The sequence below is a fragment of the Athalia rosae genome, chromosome 1 (assembly GCF_917208135.1).
Source record: "Athalia rosae chromosome 1, iyAthRosa1.1, whole genome shotgun sequence".
In the NCBI taxonomy this organism is placed as follows: domain Eukaryota; kingdom Metazoa; phylum Arthropoda; class Insecta; order Hymenoptera; family Athaliidae; genus Athalia; species Athalia rosae.
The window spans coordinates 21,464,183-21,480,392 of record NC_064026.1 but is presented as its reverse complement, the minus strand read 5'-3'; the positions used below and the strand labels follow the sequence as shown (position 1 = coordinate 21,480,392).

General features: G+C 38.4%; 1 protein-coding gene and 1 long non-coding RNA gene across 6 annotated transcripts; one reads left to right on the top strand and one right to left on the bottom strand.

Moving 5' to 3' along the window:
- Positions 1 to 4,524: 4,524 nt before the first annotated feature.
- On the bottom strand, positions 4,525 to 8,900 carry LOC125502271. Of its 5 annotated transcripts, none has more exons than XR_007280161.1 (3): positions 7,267 to 8,900; positions 6,668 to 7,168; positions 4,525 to 5,876 (listed from the first exon to the last, which is right to left on the bottom strand). It is a non-coding gene; the product is annotated as an uncharacterized LOC125502271 (long non-coding RNA). The 5 variants fall into 5 exon arrangements; XR_007280164.1 differs by having other exon boundaries at positions 4,525 to 6,796; positions 6,951 to 7,168; XR_007280165.1 differs by having other exon boundaries at positions 6,951 to 7,168.
- Positions 8,901 to 12,439: 3,539 nt separating this feature from the next.
- Positions 12,440 to 13,176, top strand: LOC125499760. The gene is made up of 2 exons (XM_048649134.1): positions 12,440 to 12,551; positions 12,632 to 13,176. The coding sequence occupies exons 1-2, from the start codon at positions 12,461 to 12,463 to the stop codon at positions 12,949 to 12,951; spliced, it is 411 nt and encodes a 136-aa protein (XP_048505091.1). The 5' UTR covers positions 12,440 to 12,460; the 3' UTR covers positions 12,952 to 13,176.
- Positions 13,177 to 16,210: the final 3,034 nt, after the last annotated feature.

Here is a 16,210-nt window from a genome sequence, read left to right as displayed (position 1 = left end):
TAATTGCTCCCTGCTAATGGCACACCTGTTGTGTTTGCAATCAGCAAACATCCCTTGAAGGTCGTGAAAGTAGAAAAAAGAAGTTAAAAGCCGCCGATAAAGATGGCAAAGTATAACAATAAATTATTCCAACAGACGCTATCTTTATAGATTCCATTTGTGATATAGGTACGTACGCTGATATTAAGGTAACACGATCTGCGTCTAAAACGGACGCAACAACGGAAATAATATACATACGTACACACGTATTGCGTTTGGATTAATTATTCCTCAGATCGTAGAATAAGATCTCATCCGCATTCTGATTCGCAATACCACATATGTATTTATAATTTGTCAGGATTAGTGTAAAAAATCGCGGAGAAATCGACCGAACGTTCCGATCGAGAAATAAGTACATACTAAAGTATATCAGATATTCGGGCGTAGATACTATTTAGTTTTAAACAAGAGAACAAAAAAAAGAAAGGATTAACATCTCTTCGAGAAAAATGCTTAGTAATAAAAATTCCTGGCGTCGTTCTATATAATTTATCACCATCAGGTTTATGATATCTCGCAACATCGCGATTACGGAATCCGGGAACAATGCGGGAACCACTACATATATTATTTTGAGCGATCGTGGGCGTTCGAGACATCGTTTTTTTTTTTTTTGTTGGTTCGATTCATTTTTTTTTTTTTTTGTTTTTTCCAACAACCAAGCAACAGCCATAAGTAGCTCTTAAGATCCGTTGGTGAATCCTTATGTAATTTGTGCCGGACTGTTAATTTTAATATCACTTCCTACTCACGAAATCGGTCTATAATCCAATCTCCGAGAATAGTAACCTGCGGTTCTCCCAGTGTAAAAACTATACCTATATCACAATATATATACGAGAAGGAATAATTGTTGATCGAGTAGAACTGCCATCATAGATCATCGGAAAAAGTAATCGAAAATCGTTACTGTTATTACATTATTTTTTGTAAATATTAGTATTTGGTATGTTTTTTGGTGGAACGCTTCATATTAAAACGGTGGTGTAGAAGAAATAAAAAAAATGATTGAATATTTAAAAAAAAAAAAATGTTCAAAACACTTTCTCTTAATATTTTGTTCGAAACTTTCAAATTATGTATGTGATCTTAAAAAATTGCAACCGGACGAAAGTTACGAACACGCATGTTTTCATGAGATCAAATGACGAACGGAGTTATACAAAATAGAAATTCGACAATTTTTAGGAGCATTTACTTTCAACTCTACCTCTTCAACCATTACATATTTTATTTTTTTTGTCTTCAATTTGAACCCCCGCAAGTTTTTCAAACATCGTCGTCTCGAAACCGATGGCAGAGCATCACTGCGACCTTATAGGTTTATTGGTTTTGAACTCTAATTTGTTCTAAGGCGTACGACTTGAAGCGAACAATGATAGTGGGCGGTCAAATGGCTGCAGGAAATTAAACTCGAACAGAAAAAAAAAGATGATCGAAGGTGCGTATAAAAATGTCAAGACAACGCGATGTAAAAAACGTATATTTGCAAGGCTAGCCTTTGCAATATGGTTACCTGAACAGGAGTGATAATGAAATAGAATCCCGAACAGCCTCGTCATTTATTTGAAAGATACGAATTCCCGATACCGAAGATGAACACATAGGAGAAAAATAGTTTGAGAGTCCTCATTGATACCTGCAAAGATTTCACGATGTCGAATTTCGATGGTAATCAACCAATGAACGTAATCAATTAGCCATAAATATCCTCTTCGCGATCATTAATAATGAGAGGAAAAATAAAAAATTATAACAAATAAATGAGCAAACAAATTAATAAACCATTGATAAAATAAAAGTATGATGGCGTGTTGATTAAGGAATATTTTTAAATCATTCCGGTACGACAGGTCGTTGTGCTCGAATAAATTCACCCCTAAGGCGATAACATGACGACGACGATCCATGACGACGTCGATGACGATGATGACTCCGATTTAACTTATAGAGGCCATACACCAAATGCTAATACATTCCCACGTCTGTGGTCTGACCTTGTTCATCGCGGATGTTCGAAGTTATTTTATTCTAATTTTTTATTTCATTGATTTACTTTTTCGAGGTGTAAGAAGGTTGACCGTACGTATATCTCATTGTCGGTGTAAAACCGGAAAAAGAGTGGTATTATAAATTAGTTGTGCTTCATAATGTCGGTGTGATAATATAAGTCAGTTAATAATAAAACTGTATACATCATTCGGTAGTTTATAATTTTCCGGGTTTGCATGGCTAACGAATTCATTTTATTCGGAAGGTCGAATTCTGATCGTCGAAACCTTCGATAAGGGATTCCACGGAAGTCCGACAATCCCACCACACACATTATATCGATGTAATAACCAGCGCGATCCGAACGCCTAATTGTTACAGCGAAATCTCGGCGACTAATGGACATCGTGTTCATGTAGACGTCAGGCAAAAACTACGAACTTCACGCTATTCTCCGGGACCGCAGTCATTATGGTCGGTTGTTGCAGGAAATTTTCTAACGAAATCGTTTTGCAATCGCTTTTATACTTCGGAACATTCTACTCGTCCTCATTAGTAAAATACAAGCGACGACCGATCTTCGATCTACCTTGCAACAATTCGAACCGATCTTCGGGTTACCCATAAAATTTCGTTGATATTTGCCAACCTGCGGACTAGATGTATCGGTATAGGAGTCACGAGTTCTTAGCAAAGTATTGGCCCATGTATTAATTTTATTATTCGCACGTAACAAGACCTGCGACAAGGTCCTACAACCATTAAATTCCCTTACACTATCATATATTCATAAAATAATAAAACTCAAAACTGCAGCTAAATTGACTTGTAAATAAATCGCGCAAGGTGTTTAAAGTGTATTTAAGTTTTATGTACAAACTTTTTTACGACTCATTTGCTTTTATCTCTACGTTCGGTACGATCATTTACCTGCGATATGTGAAGACATTTTTTATTTGTATTTCACTTGATTTTTTTAATCTTTTTTTTTTGTTCGCCATGTTTGTTTTAACGCCTCGTTAGCACCGGCCGATCCCAATTTCTTTCGACTCTTGACTGATCTGACAAGCAGGTAATTCCGGACAAGCGATGTGGAATCGTAATGTGTAAATGGACCCTCTCGACGATCGGTATCGTTATTCATCGAGTGTATTGGTTTCAAACATTGAATGAAAAAAAAAATACGATCACAGCGTCTCCGTTCATTCATTTGATTAGTTTCTCATCCACGTACGTCACATAGATACGTACAACATGTCGGACATTTGTTTAGAATGATGAAGCTTTCCAAATCCCTGGCACTATCAATGCTTCTTCGAAAGCACGAAATTATTTTCCCCCTTCCTGGCCAGAATATTTGTCAGTTCAATGACTTCGACGAGGTACGATCCTGTAAATTTACTCCCAAGTTTTTCGTACTTGTTAAATTAAATTCAATGAATCGACGAAATTTTTTATCACCTGATGGACGGTCCGCAAGTTTTTCGAAAACGAACTCTGCGATTAATAATTTTTTCAATGTGATTTTGGTTTCTCAGAAGATTGTCTTGAAATGTAGATTCCGGTAAGGCACAAATCATCGGTGGATTACAAGTTGATCATTTGTCTTCAAAATCTGACGGATGTTTCGTTTGAATGGCAACAAATGTCGGTACATACCGGATAAAGATTTTAATTAGACACGTTAATTATCGCTAATGAGGTAAACGAGTGTAGTCATTTGAATAAAGTTCATTAGAATAGATTAACACTAGTTTCTTTTGTTATTGTAGACACAAGTTTTACGTCGCATTTAACCATCAAGCCGGACACAATTCGATGAGTTCTGGAATAACCCCGTATGTAAATCCCTGGTAATGAAATCATAGCTTCTATAATGAACCGGTATTATGGTTATCGGGTGTAATAGCTCGTTGTATATGTTTTACGTTCAATTATCAATTTACATCACGTTAATAGTGAACGCGCTCGATCGTTTTACATGGCTAACTCCAGTTAGTAAAACGATGTACGTATACATGTACAGTGTAGACATAACAATTATTGCGAGAATACAATGTGAAAATCACTGTCTCGTTTTTTTCATCTTTTGTCTGGTTTATCTGCTCGCTGATAATACATTTTTTCTGTTCCCGTAATTTTTTTGGAGAAGACTACAGCCGTGATGCAAACGGTTGAGCATGGAAGTTTGCGCTGTCAATTGAGGTATTTCATTAAATTATACGTTTGTCATTGATCGTCGTAATCGATCGCGTGCGAGCAACCGAAACGTCGATCAACGATCGAATTGAATAAGCTGGGCATAATTTTCGCTCGCGATATGGTATAATAACGGGGCGATTCACAGAATCTCTTGGAGAACATTCCGTGTACCACGCGTGCGACGCGTGTGTGCGAACGTACGTACGTGCGTACATACCTATCCATGTTCAGGAATTAGATATGCGAGTGTATGTGAAGCTACTTTATCTTTCGCTCAAGTTTTTTTTTTTTTCACCGTTTCATCTTGAGGTGATCGTAAAATTTCTCCACCGCGCACGTTTGCCCCCTGGGCTCAGATGTGAACTTGACAGCCTTACTATTATGCCGAGATAAAATAAAGAAAAATAGTACAGAATGAAAATGGCGATTCCATTACGTACGCATGCATGTATACTAACCAATACAATTACAAACAATCTACATATAAAGATCACCTCTCACCGCCGGGCTAGAAAGCATATCTATAACGATGAAAGAAAGAAAGAATTTCTCACAGGCTTCGTGTCTGCAACGATTTTACTAAAGCGGTGATATTCATAGTTTTACACAATAAGTTAACGGTTCAGTTTGAACCGGCGGGTATCCATAAATTTCAAAGTTCCAGTTCTGCCGTATCTGGTTTTATCATTGATTATTGTTTCTTAACGCAGAAATGATAAATTATGTACGATTGTATGACGCACGACGTCAACCGAATGTATTACAACTTGCCCGTAGGTCTGCCAATCTTTCATATTTCTCCATTGAGGCTTTATTTTAGTGGAAAGTACGAGAGATAAGTAAGTTTATTTCGATCGCCATGGGAAAAAATACTTTTGGATACAACTTTATTCAAAACGTCGCATACGTCCGAAAAATCGTATATTATCGATGGAAATGTGATCCAGTTAAATTATGAGATTGAAGAAAGATAAACTCCTTGATCTCGATAGACAAACTGCTCGTCTGATTTTTGTCACTCGATTATCTTTCGCAATGATACGCTGGATTAATTGAGTCGGCTCAATAAATAAATGAAACCCTGTAATAAAAGAATAATAATAAGAGTAATTTCAGAGCACAGACGACCGCGAGACTGGGAGGATTATATTGCGATGAGAAGAAAATCGTAAATTTAAGACAAAACTGCTGCAGGTACTCGTACGTATCCGGTGTATGTAAGGTGCGTAAATGTTGAAGAAATAATTCTCATTACCTACGCGCAAGAATTATGAAAGGTGCTCGGAATATACATAATAACATGCTCGGGCTATAAGGTGCTTGCGCTACGATTTAGACCTTGGGAAAAAGCGAAGAGGCGTCACGAGGTCCTCTCGATCTTCACCCACGTGTACCTGTGCGTATAATTTCTTTGGTATTTTCTTGGCATTAATGTAGAAACGAGAGGATCGTATGACGTTTGACAATTTCTGAAATATGTTCATTTTCATTTCAAACCACTCACAACCAGATGATTATGTGTAATGTAATTTTTGTACGCGTGAGAAGGACGTTGAAGTCAGATTCCATTCTTCCTCAGGAGAAATGAAGATCGGGAATCCCTCGAATTCAGGCATCCGAAGAGTAAAACTCGTACCCTAAATAATTGCAAATCGATCAAATATGCGATCCTTACAATTCAATTGAAGTTGAGATTATATTCTCACAATAACAGGTTGTTACGTTGGATACTTGGTATTAGAGGTATATTAAAATCGTCTTTATCGTACCCGGAAGACGCATATTTTGAATTTGCTGGGCGTTCTAAAAATGCCTGATTTGCAATTTCTCGTATCTATTTTTTTCCACAGCTTCACATGTAATATTCAAATTCGTTTTATATTAATGTACGGTATTTCTGAAACGGATAAGAGATGCCCCTGGCGGACAGACGTTATTAACAACCGATGTCGCGTCATATAGTTTAAAGGCTGTTGCGATTTGATTAACGAAGATCGCTTTTTTCGCGTTACATAAATATCATCTTTCGAGGTGCTCCTGATCCTGCACCGTACATGGGTATATTTATACACACGTATTACTGCACAGATTTTGTTTATCACCGTGTAAAAAATATAATGAGGTAATAAATCAAAAGACTGAGATTGCAAATTCCTGAGAATTTTTTCAACCTGATGCAGCAAAAGCAGCTGCTGCGTTGATTTATTAGAAATCGATGAAACGCCATGGGAATCGTGATATATCGACGTACCGACATTTTATACCCCGCAGCTCGACGATCGGAATGAATCACATTACACTCAATATATACTTAACTACACGAGTGTGCAGTAGCAGATACCAGACAAGAATTTCGACAAAATTCTCGTAATTCCAAGTTAATCACGAAGCGACTCACGACGATCCTAAGCTATATAGATATACATACCGAAGCGGCAAACGTCGTTCGTCATTTATCGTGCATGGCAAAACGCGGTATATCTCTTCTGGCCACTGGGCCAAGGTCGTCTTCTAACCTGAATCCGGCTTTAGAGGCGTCGCGACGTACCCCCACGAACTTACGCAGGGTGATTCATTTCAATTCACCCGTAAGGTCGAATTTTGTGAATCGGAGAAAGAAAGGAGAGGAAAAAAATTCTTTTACATATATATAGATTCGTACGAAAGTTGTGAGGTATGAAATGGAAGTTGAGCTGGCGATTCTCACTCACTTCATTCTAGATGACGTCGGCAAAGTCAAGCTTAGGTCATCTGTGGTCTTTCAAGTTCAAGACGGTCTGAAGTAACCATCTCAGGCCGATGAAAATTCTCGCTCTGTACGTAATTAAGAAACGAATTGCCCCTAAAATTTTTTCGGTTCTTGAGTAAAACCTTTTGGTATTCCACCCCTCGCGTTGCGATTAACGTCTTTTCGTTTCACTTGTATTTCCTGCAGAGAAAGAAGAAGTACAGTCAGAAAGATACGTGATTTGAACATGAATTAAATGAATTTTCACGACCCTATGTAATACCGGATGTCTGATGTACCGGAATGTTTGATTGATGACACTTGAAGCGCGTTTGTTATCAAAATGATGAAATATAACGCGATTGAGAATCACTGCACGGAATCGAGTTGATGCGAAGGAATCCTAGCATCCTGTTTGGGTCCAGTCTCTCTTGTCCATTCTTGATCTCTGCTTTTGGTGATGTCATAGCCTGACGTTGAAACCCTCTGGGTCGGGAAATCCCATTCTATATATAATAAGCAATGTGCACATTATAAATACTGTATACAAGTACCCGTATATCGTAACCTCCGGTCGACCCCTACGCTGTGCTTAGGGCACTCGTAATCGTTCGCATATTTTCCAATCACAAACAAACCTTGTTTGCATAATTTATATTTAGTTGTATATCTGCTCTTCAGATATTACAATCCCGAGTCCGACCTACGCGAGGTAAGCGGAACTTTTACACGCTCCAGCAATGTTATTTCGCGAAGAGAGGGCAACTCCACACACCGTGGTCTCATCCGCACACAACTCGGTGTGAGCAGAGAATTCAAAGATTATTGTGCATTCTGTGACCTTCACACGTAAAATTTATAAAACAAGAGGTAAGAAATTCATTCTCGGTGTATTTCTGATGCTGTAAATTTTAGAAAATAGCTAAAATGGAGAGATTATTTTCGAGGGTTAAAATCATCGTCGAATTGACATGGAATGCCTCACATATCTGTTAGGATGGATAAACGAATACAAGTTTTACTATGGTACGTGGCCGCAGTCCTTTGGTTCTTTAGCATCGTTGACAAGAAGTACGATTCCATAGGAACTCTTGCGGCACTAAATCACCTTTGGATCACTCGGGAGATAACGATGAATTATAAATTGAGCGTGGTGAAGATTTATTCAATCGTGTTTTGACGCGTAGCCTTTTGCTACCGATGCCTCGCACGCCATGAAAATGATCGAAGACCGAGTCTCCGCGCGATATGCATTTAGAAATATAATTATTGCATGTATTACACACACATATACTTATGTAGAATTTGAGCGATGTACTACATATAAACATGGGTAGTGTGTATGTGGCTATATTGAAAAAAAAAGACTCATAAATACGAACCAAAATTTGATGAGAAAATTTACTCGACTCATGAATCGCCGCTGATTGTTGTGTGTTCTATACAAATAGGTGAGATGTTGGGTAAGATTATTACACGTTATACGCATACAGAACATAGAGAAAGAGTATTTATAGCTGGCGAGATAGCTGGTGTATAGGAAAAATCTTATAATGAACTATAAGTTACACCTATTCGTGTCGACCGTAGAAAATCGCGTGTAATTAAGGACGGTTACGGCGAAAACTCTTGCGCGATTATCATCACGCGAATCCAACTTCCTGTAGCGATTGGATTGAATTAATGAGAAGTTTATGATACGGATTTAACGTCGCGAAAGAAATGAGAGAGATATGAAGAGCAGCTTTGAGGCACGCGAAGCTGCTCGAATATGCCCATCATTATATATAGTCTCGCATCGATGTGGGAAGTTGGAGCGATGTCGCCTATTATAACACGAATGTAGCCGATCATCTCAGCTGGCGGCGGAGATTTGAACGCGGGTATAAGACGACACTCGCGTTCGCCTCGTTCGTAGGAAGTCGAGGGCGGTCTGAATGGCCAATTAGCGACTGCTCTTGCTGCCGCAGAAACGAGAGAAACACGTTTGTCGTTTATTATTACACGCGTGAACTTCCTGCGCTCGGATCGAACGATGCAACGCGATTGTACGTACGTACGTACGTGCATACGTATACCATAATATACCATTACACGTACCAACGTGCATAATACTCACCTACATAATTTATCCAGTCGTCTGGAGTCACGGTCGTTCGCTTCTACATACCTATATTTATATGCCTCAATTTTCTTTTTATATATATCTGTATAATATGTATTACAAATAGTTAGTCCACGCTTCCAATTCCTATATCTCTAGGTTTGTAGAAAAATTTATGTTCGCTGAAGGTCGTCGCAGAAAATTCAATGTCGGTGACATCTAGGATTTTAGTTCTGCAAAATTCATTATAGAAATTCGAAAAAAAAACAAAAATCTCAAACAATTAAAACCTTCGACGCAATTCTGATCTATGTACCGATCTTTCGTTCGGGTGAAGCTATAAAGCAAGATCTATTCAACGCATAATACGCTGGCAATTTAAGTACAACGTTCTTATACCAAAAAAAAGATTTATCCCGAGTCCGAATCAATCGAAATAAATATTTTTGATAAAAATAAAAAAAATCTTCGGCGCACGTGTGATGCAATTAGGAGACGAGCCGCAGGGGAAGGAGTGTAGAAAACAGTATTACTTGTCAAATTTGAATATCGAACGCATAAAATTCCGCGATAAATTTTTAAACAGCGAACAGGACTATTATATATCGAGAGGTGACACTTTATGCCAACTACGTGGCCACGGCGACTGGGTAATAATATCGTGGATATACCCACCAGGTATAACAAGTTCGAGCCGCGATTGGAATTTTCATAGACCAACAGAAATTTTTTAAAGTTCATTCGTGATTTGTGTGGAATGCCATCAACTGAAATACCGCTTGATCTTAACATCCATATACCGCGGTCTTGATCCTCTTTGCAAAATCGAATATTATTATCGAAGTTTTTATTCAACGCAATTGATTTACTCCTACACAGACAGATTGGGGAAAAAATTCGGGAATTTTTGCTAGCGAAACAATTGTAAGTGTAACGTAAATGAGAATGACAGAAATCTGTTATGGAGGATTCACTCCCACCATTCATTTGCAACGTGTCATGAGCAAAGGACTTGACAGTATCGATAAATTGGGTAATTTGGAAAAATGATTTATCCTTATACAGTTCATGAACTCGATTTTTTTGTTCTGTGTACACCGGACACACGCGTGGCGGCATCAGATGTCATCCGTGTTGATCGAACATATTAATTTTTATAGACGTGTTACAAGAGACTGATATTTATCAAGTAAAATCGTAAATGATGCACCCGATAGAAATGGATAAGGTAATAAAATTTTTTATAAGGGGTTAAGTTTCAAGGTCATTAGTTTTTATGTTCGTTGATCTGTACAAATATACATTAATAATTCATGATCTAATTCATTGCCGTTCATTTATAATACGCATATATTTACCAAGCTACATAGTTATGCATATTAATTCACCACTGGATTAGGCCCGCACATTTACCCAGCTATATTATTTGACTCATTGTCTCGGAACGTCATCAATATCACGGTTTAAGCAAGCAAATTTTCGTATACCTACTAAAGGTATATTGGATATGATACGTATCGTACCGAAAACGATTTTTGTTACACTATATTTGTGAACACTGCGCGTAAAAAATAGCTGCATCGTATATTTCTGTCGAAGGTTACATATATCAGGCGAAAATACTGCAGTCTTTTTCAATTTGATTATTTTTCTGTGTAATTCCGTATGATACATAATTACTAGAAGAAAGATCAACGCGTTAAATGTCATTTCTTGCAATGTAAATGTATCATGAGTTAAGATTCGCAAAACACCTTATATCTGACGTGAAATTAAAGGAGTAAAATATACCATAGTGCAGCTTAGGTATCGATATTTCAACTAGAACCAAGACTGCAATAATCGGAGTCTCTATACACGCGCGATAATTGGAACCACCGTTGGCGGGGTGATGGATTATTATCGATTTTTGTATGAATGAAGACTACCGCGTGATCGCTTATTATACATACGGATATACATAGAGCGATATACGATGAGACTTTGGAATTGATTGGATCTGTTAAATGTTAATATTATAAGCGACTGGTAACATGGCTTTTCAGATATATATGTAGGTACATGCGGGAATTATAAAGTGATGTAAAATTTGTATAAATTCAAATCAAATTAATATAGAGTAAAAAAAATTTATAAAAATAAAACGAAAGAGAAGACACATGGAATATTTTTTTCGTCTGCAGATATTCAAAATTTTTTCACGCCCCCTCCATATAACCTTCCGCTTATGAATTGTGCAGCGAGACGCGACGCGCAATCTTTTCGATCAATCCGTATAATATATATTTACATTTCGCGACTAATTGACATAATAATGTGATATAATTAGTCGCATACAGCGCGTTGCATAATTTGATAGTTTTAATATATGTATTATATGACACACGTGACGCGGCTGACTGGCGTCCGCGAACGATTTAGGCCGGAGACCAGCAGTTTCGCTCTAAAAATGGCATTAAAAAAAAAGTGAGATGCCCGGGCACGGTGACCAAACGAATTTCCATATTTCGCAAAGACTAGAGTTGACCCGTTATATAAAATTTCTCTGATTTTCGAATTTTTTTATACTCCATACTCTAATGACTACTTTACTAATTGGACATTCCGCCAGTTAATCGGTCATACCGGATCCTTACAACGCGCTTCAGGGAATCCGCAGAAATCGCACATCAGAATCGCGTTAAACGTGTGTAATAAACGGGGGATGATGAGGAGGAATGAGTCGTCGAGTTTCTTTTTCACGTTTAATATCAGTCGTATGCGAACCCTTCATGACCTTTATACCGAAAGCTCTGAATCGATGTGGCACGTCGCTGTCAGCTGCGTCATATAACATACAATAGCCAAATTATATTCCGCACCACGCTTTTTAATGGCCCACGATAAGAGCTCTTTTCTCACCTTACTCTCGACACGCAATCCGCGGAGTTGATCGTTAAAGGGGTTTGAGCTGTCGCGGTTACATGTAACGAACAGCACCTGGACCTTTGGCACCTGACCGAAAAAATTTACATCACGCCGAATGTGATTATACGAAAGTTTTATTCCGCAAAAACGCCGTTAGAAGTTACAAATTGCGAGGTTTAGGCTATAGCAAATATTCGCGCACCGTTACACCATTATAATGCAACACTACACCGTCTTATATAAATTCTTCTCGTAATAATTACAATATACTTTATATCGCTGCGGAGCGAAGGCTAAATTATACAACAATTATTATTCGAATTATATAAAATTCGTATTAATATACGAGAGCAAGTTAAATCGCTAATCATATTATGATTCGCCTCTATCCGGCTATACGATGCATGTATGAATCACGCGATCAATGATCCACACCTATTGTTGTATGATTTCAACCGCTGCTCGCATTTGCGAAATCCATAATGCCCATAAGCCGCGTGGCTATCTATAAAGGGCGAACGGATGATTCAATCAGTTTATCCAGTGATGATGCGATCGTAGGTAATATGTCGCGTAAGTTTGATAGCGTATACGCGTACGAATTGACACGGTGTGTTCGTCGGTGGGTTACATATAACCATCACCGGTTACAGCATCGCCCACGCCAGCTTGCGCAACGGGCATCTGTTGCGGCGATACGAAGACGTCGCGAGAAGAGTCGCCAGCCAAAGCCTCCGAGGAGCAAGGAGCCATCGAGAATCGAGCTTCGGCCCTCCTCTCCCTCCTACCGCCACCCCGAAGACCTCCGTTCGCCCCTTGCGCTGCTGCATACGACACTTTCTTCCGAGGTGATCGGATCTATGATTCGATTGCGAAAGCGCATTCCGCGCATATTATTAACCCGACCCAAGTATATGGTGTCGCCCATACACACGTACACAAACGACCGAATCTATGCGTAACTAATTCGTAATATTCGCAATATCGGCCAAATTTTTCAAAATTCTCAAACTGCTGTGTATAATACCGACGACAGACGATTTCGGTTTCGATCAATGATTATGCAATATCTTTTTTTTTTTTCCTACAACTCCGAATTTCACGATGCGAGAATTGTGGGAGTATAGATTTGTTCATGAGAATTTGGAATGTTTTTTTATTTTTTCGTATTTGTTGTTTTTGAGAGCTTCTGCGTATATCTATGTAAAATGCGCGAGTAGTCATAATGAATCCCTAGTGGTCTTATTTACATAAGAACCTTGTTTACGTTGCGCGGCCAAAAACCCGATGTAATATGATTTTCACGCGCTACCCTCCCAAGAGAAACCCGGGCTGTTTTACAAAAAAATTAAATGTCGTTATACATTCTGGGCCAAGGTTCCTGGAGGAGAATTGAGTCCAGAGTCTCGTCGATGACCGTGCGAAATCAACAAAATCATCGGCGCATCTTATTTCAAAGGCAATAATCGACGTTTATGACGTCACGTTCAGCTGATCATTTCAGGAATGTTGACGAATTGAGCACTATAATACGCTCAACAACCTTCGATCGATATATAATAATTCTGGAATATTATTAAATTTTCACAGGCGCCGGTTCGGTTCGTATCGTAAAAGGGACCAGCGTTTTACCTCGTTATCGTTAATCATATTCACTCATTTTACAAAATCATAACGAGATCAACTCAAATATACTTGTTATACATTATAGAATTGTCATCCTGCGCTACGTGGTATAAATTTTATATACAACTGCAGACGTATCTTTCCACGCGTTGAATTTAGTGTTACCTCATCGGGAAAATAACTGACAATGAATCGTATAAAAACAGTCGTATTCATAAGAAGGTTCGAAAATATCCGGGATCCAACGGCCACGCTATGCTCTTTTTCTCGACGATCGGAGTGATTCAGATGCTAGAATATCAACGGGAAACGATCTCATAAATGCAGACCCATTGTAAGAGGACAAAATAAAACATCAAGTTTCAAATTATGGAGGGCAAAGCGATCGACGAATTGTAATTTTTAGTCGAGCATCAGTCGCGACCGGCATCCTTTTAAGTTACGTGTATCGTCAAATGGCAGGTGGGACCCGCGGGCGCGTGGAATTTTACGATAAAAACATCGGTGTTTGTCTTAACCCCCCATCGTTTCCCTACCATGAAGGATGTATACACGTCGGGTACCCCCTACCAAATTAACTCTGAAGAGAGGGCAAAAACCGGTTGTCAATTTTTTTAATTTATTTATTTTTTTATATGACACCCCTGGGTTATAATATCTTTTTACGCAACCCACTGCAGGAAGAAAGTGCCAAGTTATTAATTACTGTGATTAACGGAGCCTTGTCTGCTCGCCAACAGGCTCTCATCAGGTGTTCATAGTGCGCGTACGCAAACAAAACAAAATTAAATAAATAAACTAGAAAATAAAGTAAAAGTTATAGGTCTAATAGATTATCTGAATGAGCGTGAATTAGATGGTTGTTATGTTTACCCACCTAATTATATCACGTACACGCTGACGAGAAAACGTTGTAAAATTACACGGGTACTTCGGCCTGTTTTCATTTGCACTTTTTTTTCGGTCAAGTGACTATTAATTGTATGACTTATACCCCCCCCCCCCCCCCCACTCGAGAAATTTTTTCAACAACTGTATCATAGTAGCATGAATTGTAACACTTAGGGCTGACCGCGGCGCAGTTGCCCCAGAAATATGTGTAGTCGTCGATTTTTGCAAGAGTTCCCTAAGATTGGATGTACCGAAGGAGAGTTTGGTAATTTTAAGTAAATGAGAAAAATAAACGACCAAAAGTAATTTCAAACAATTCGTACGCGTTATACTACCAGCTTTTAATGCCTTGCTGTATTCATGGCTTGCCAGTTTGCCAAAATACGAACGACGAGAATAGAAAAGTCAAAATTGACGAGCGAAATACGTTCACTTTGGGAAATACGTGCTACCGTGGGTCTGCGGATACTTGTTCGAACGAAATGTCTTTGAAGAAGTTGTCTGTGGCCTTCTTTTCCTTATAGAGAGAAAAGGTACTGCAATACGACTATTATGACGCAGCTGCTCTGCTTCCATCCATTGACGCCTGTCGGAGATCCAGACGTCGTTACGAGAGTACGGCGTATATTATCGGAATTCCAGAATTTAAAAACTGCGCGGATGATGATTGACCTCAAAGCATAGCTAATGAAAATTCATGAGACCTTATTCATTGAGGGGGGAAATCACTATTTTCTGTCATTAAATGTAGCTAATCGCATGCATGTTTACAGATAAGAGTATAGACACGGTCTCAAGGCTCAACCGTAGCATTGGTACAATTCTTAATTAATTACGAAACGAAAAATTTCCAAATTTTTGCCGCCAATTCAGCTTCGATAATCACCTAGTCATCTTTCTCCACTAACGACCTGGGAATTACTATTACACGTTCTTCACATGTGAGTTAGTCCATCTGAGACACACGGATATCTCAATTCGAATAATATATTTTGTACAAATTATTCGATTGAACTTCGCAAGCTGTTTCATTGATTGTTTTCATGAATTGAATGATAACATCATCATCAAGTTTTACGTATACCTACCCGGCTGCAAAATGCAGAAAATTGCACAGCTGTTCTATTTTTATACATCAGGTTCATACATGAAAGCTATAACACGCTACAAATTGCGGAGTACGGACGAGTCGATTCAATGCTATAGAATAAGTATGTAAATGAAAAATTCTTACTCATTATGGCCGAGTCGCATAAATCTTGATGTATTTATCAATTAGCACGTTCGTAAAATAACATGATACAAGATGAATGTTGTAACCAAAGTCATATACGCAAAATAATATAGTGCGAGCGATCGTTGGATGTCATACGCCTTTTTCAGAAATGCTTTGAAATTTCTGTACGTGAAATTATCGAGGAAACAAATGTAGGCACGACTTATAAGTTATAATTACGTGGTATAGATAACTATACCGACAATTGACATTTCACTACTGCCTGATAATCGGAGCTCTCCCACGTAATCAGGTAAAAAAAAAGAATTCCAAAAAGCCCGTGAATGCCTGGTCTACACACGCACTTTAAGATCAAGTATATTTAAGAAATCTGTGAATGAATATTAATCTTAAATCTTGCGTATACTTGACCTTAAAGTACGTGTATAGACCAGGCGCAAGGTCCGTTAATTTCATGTCAGAAAGGTCAGAATTAGAG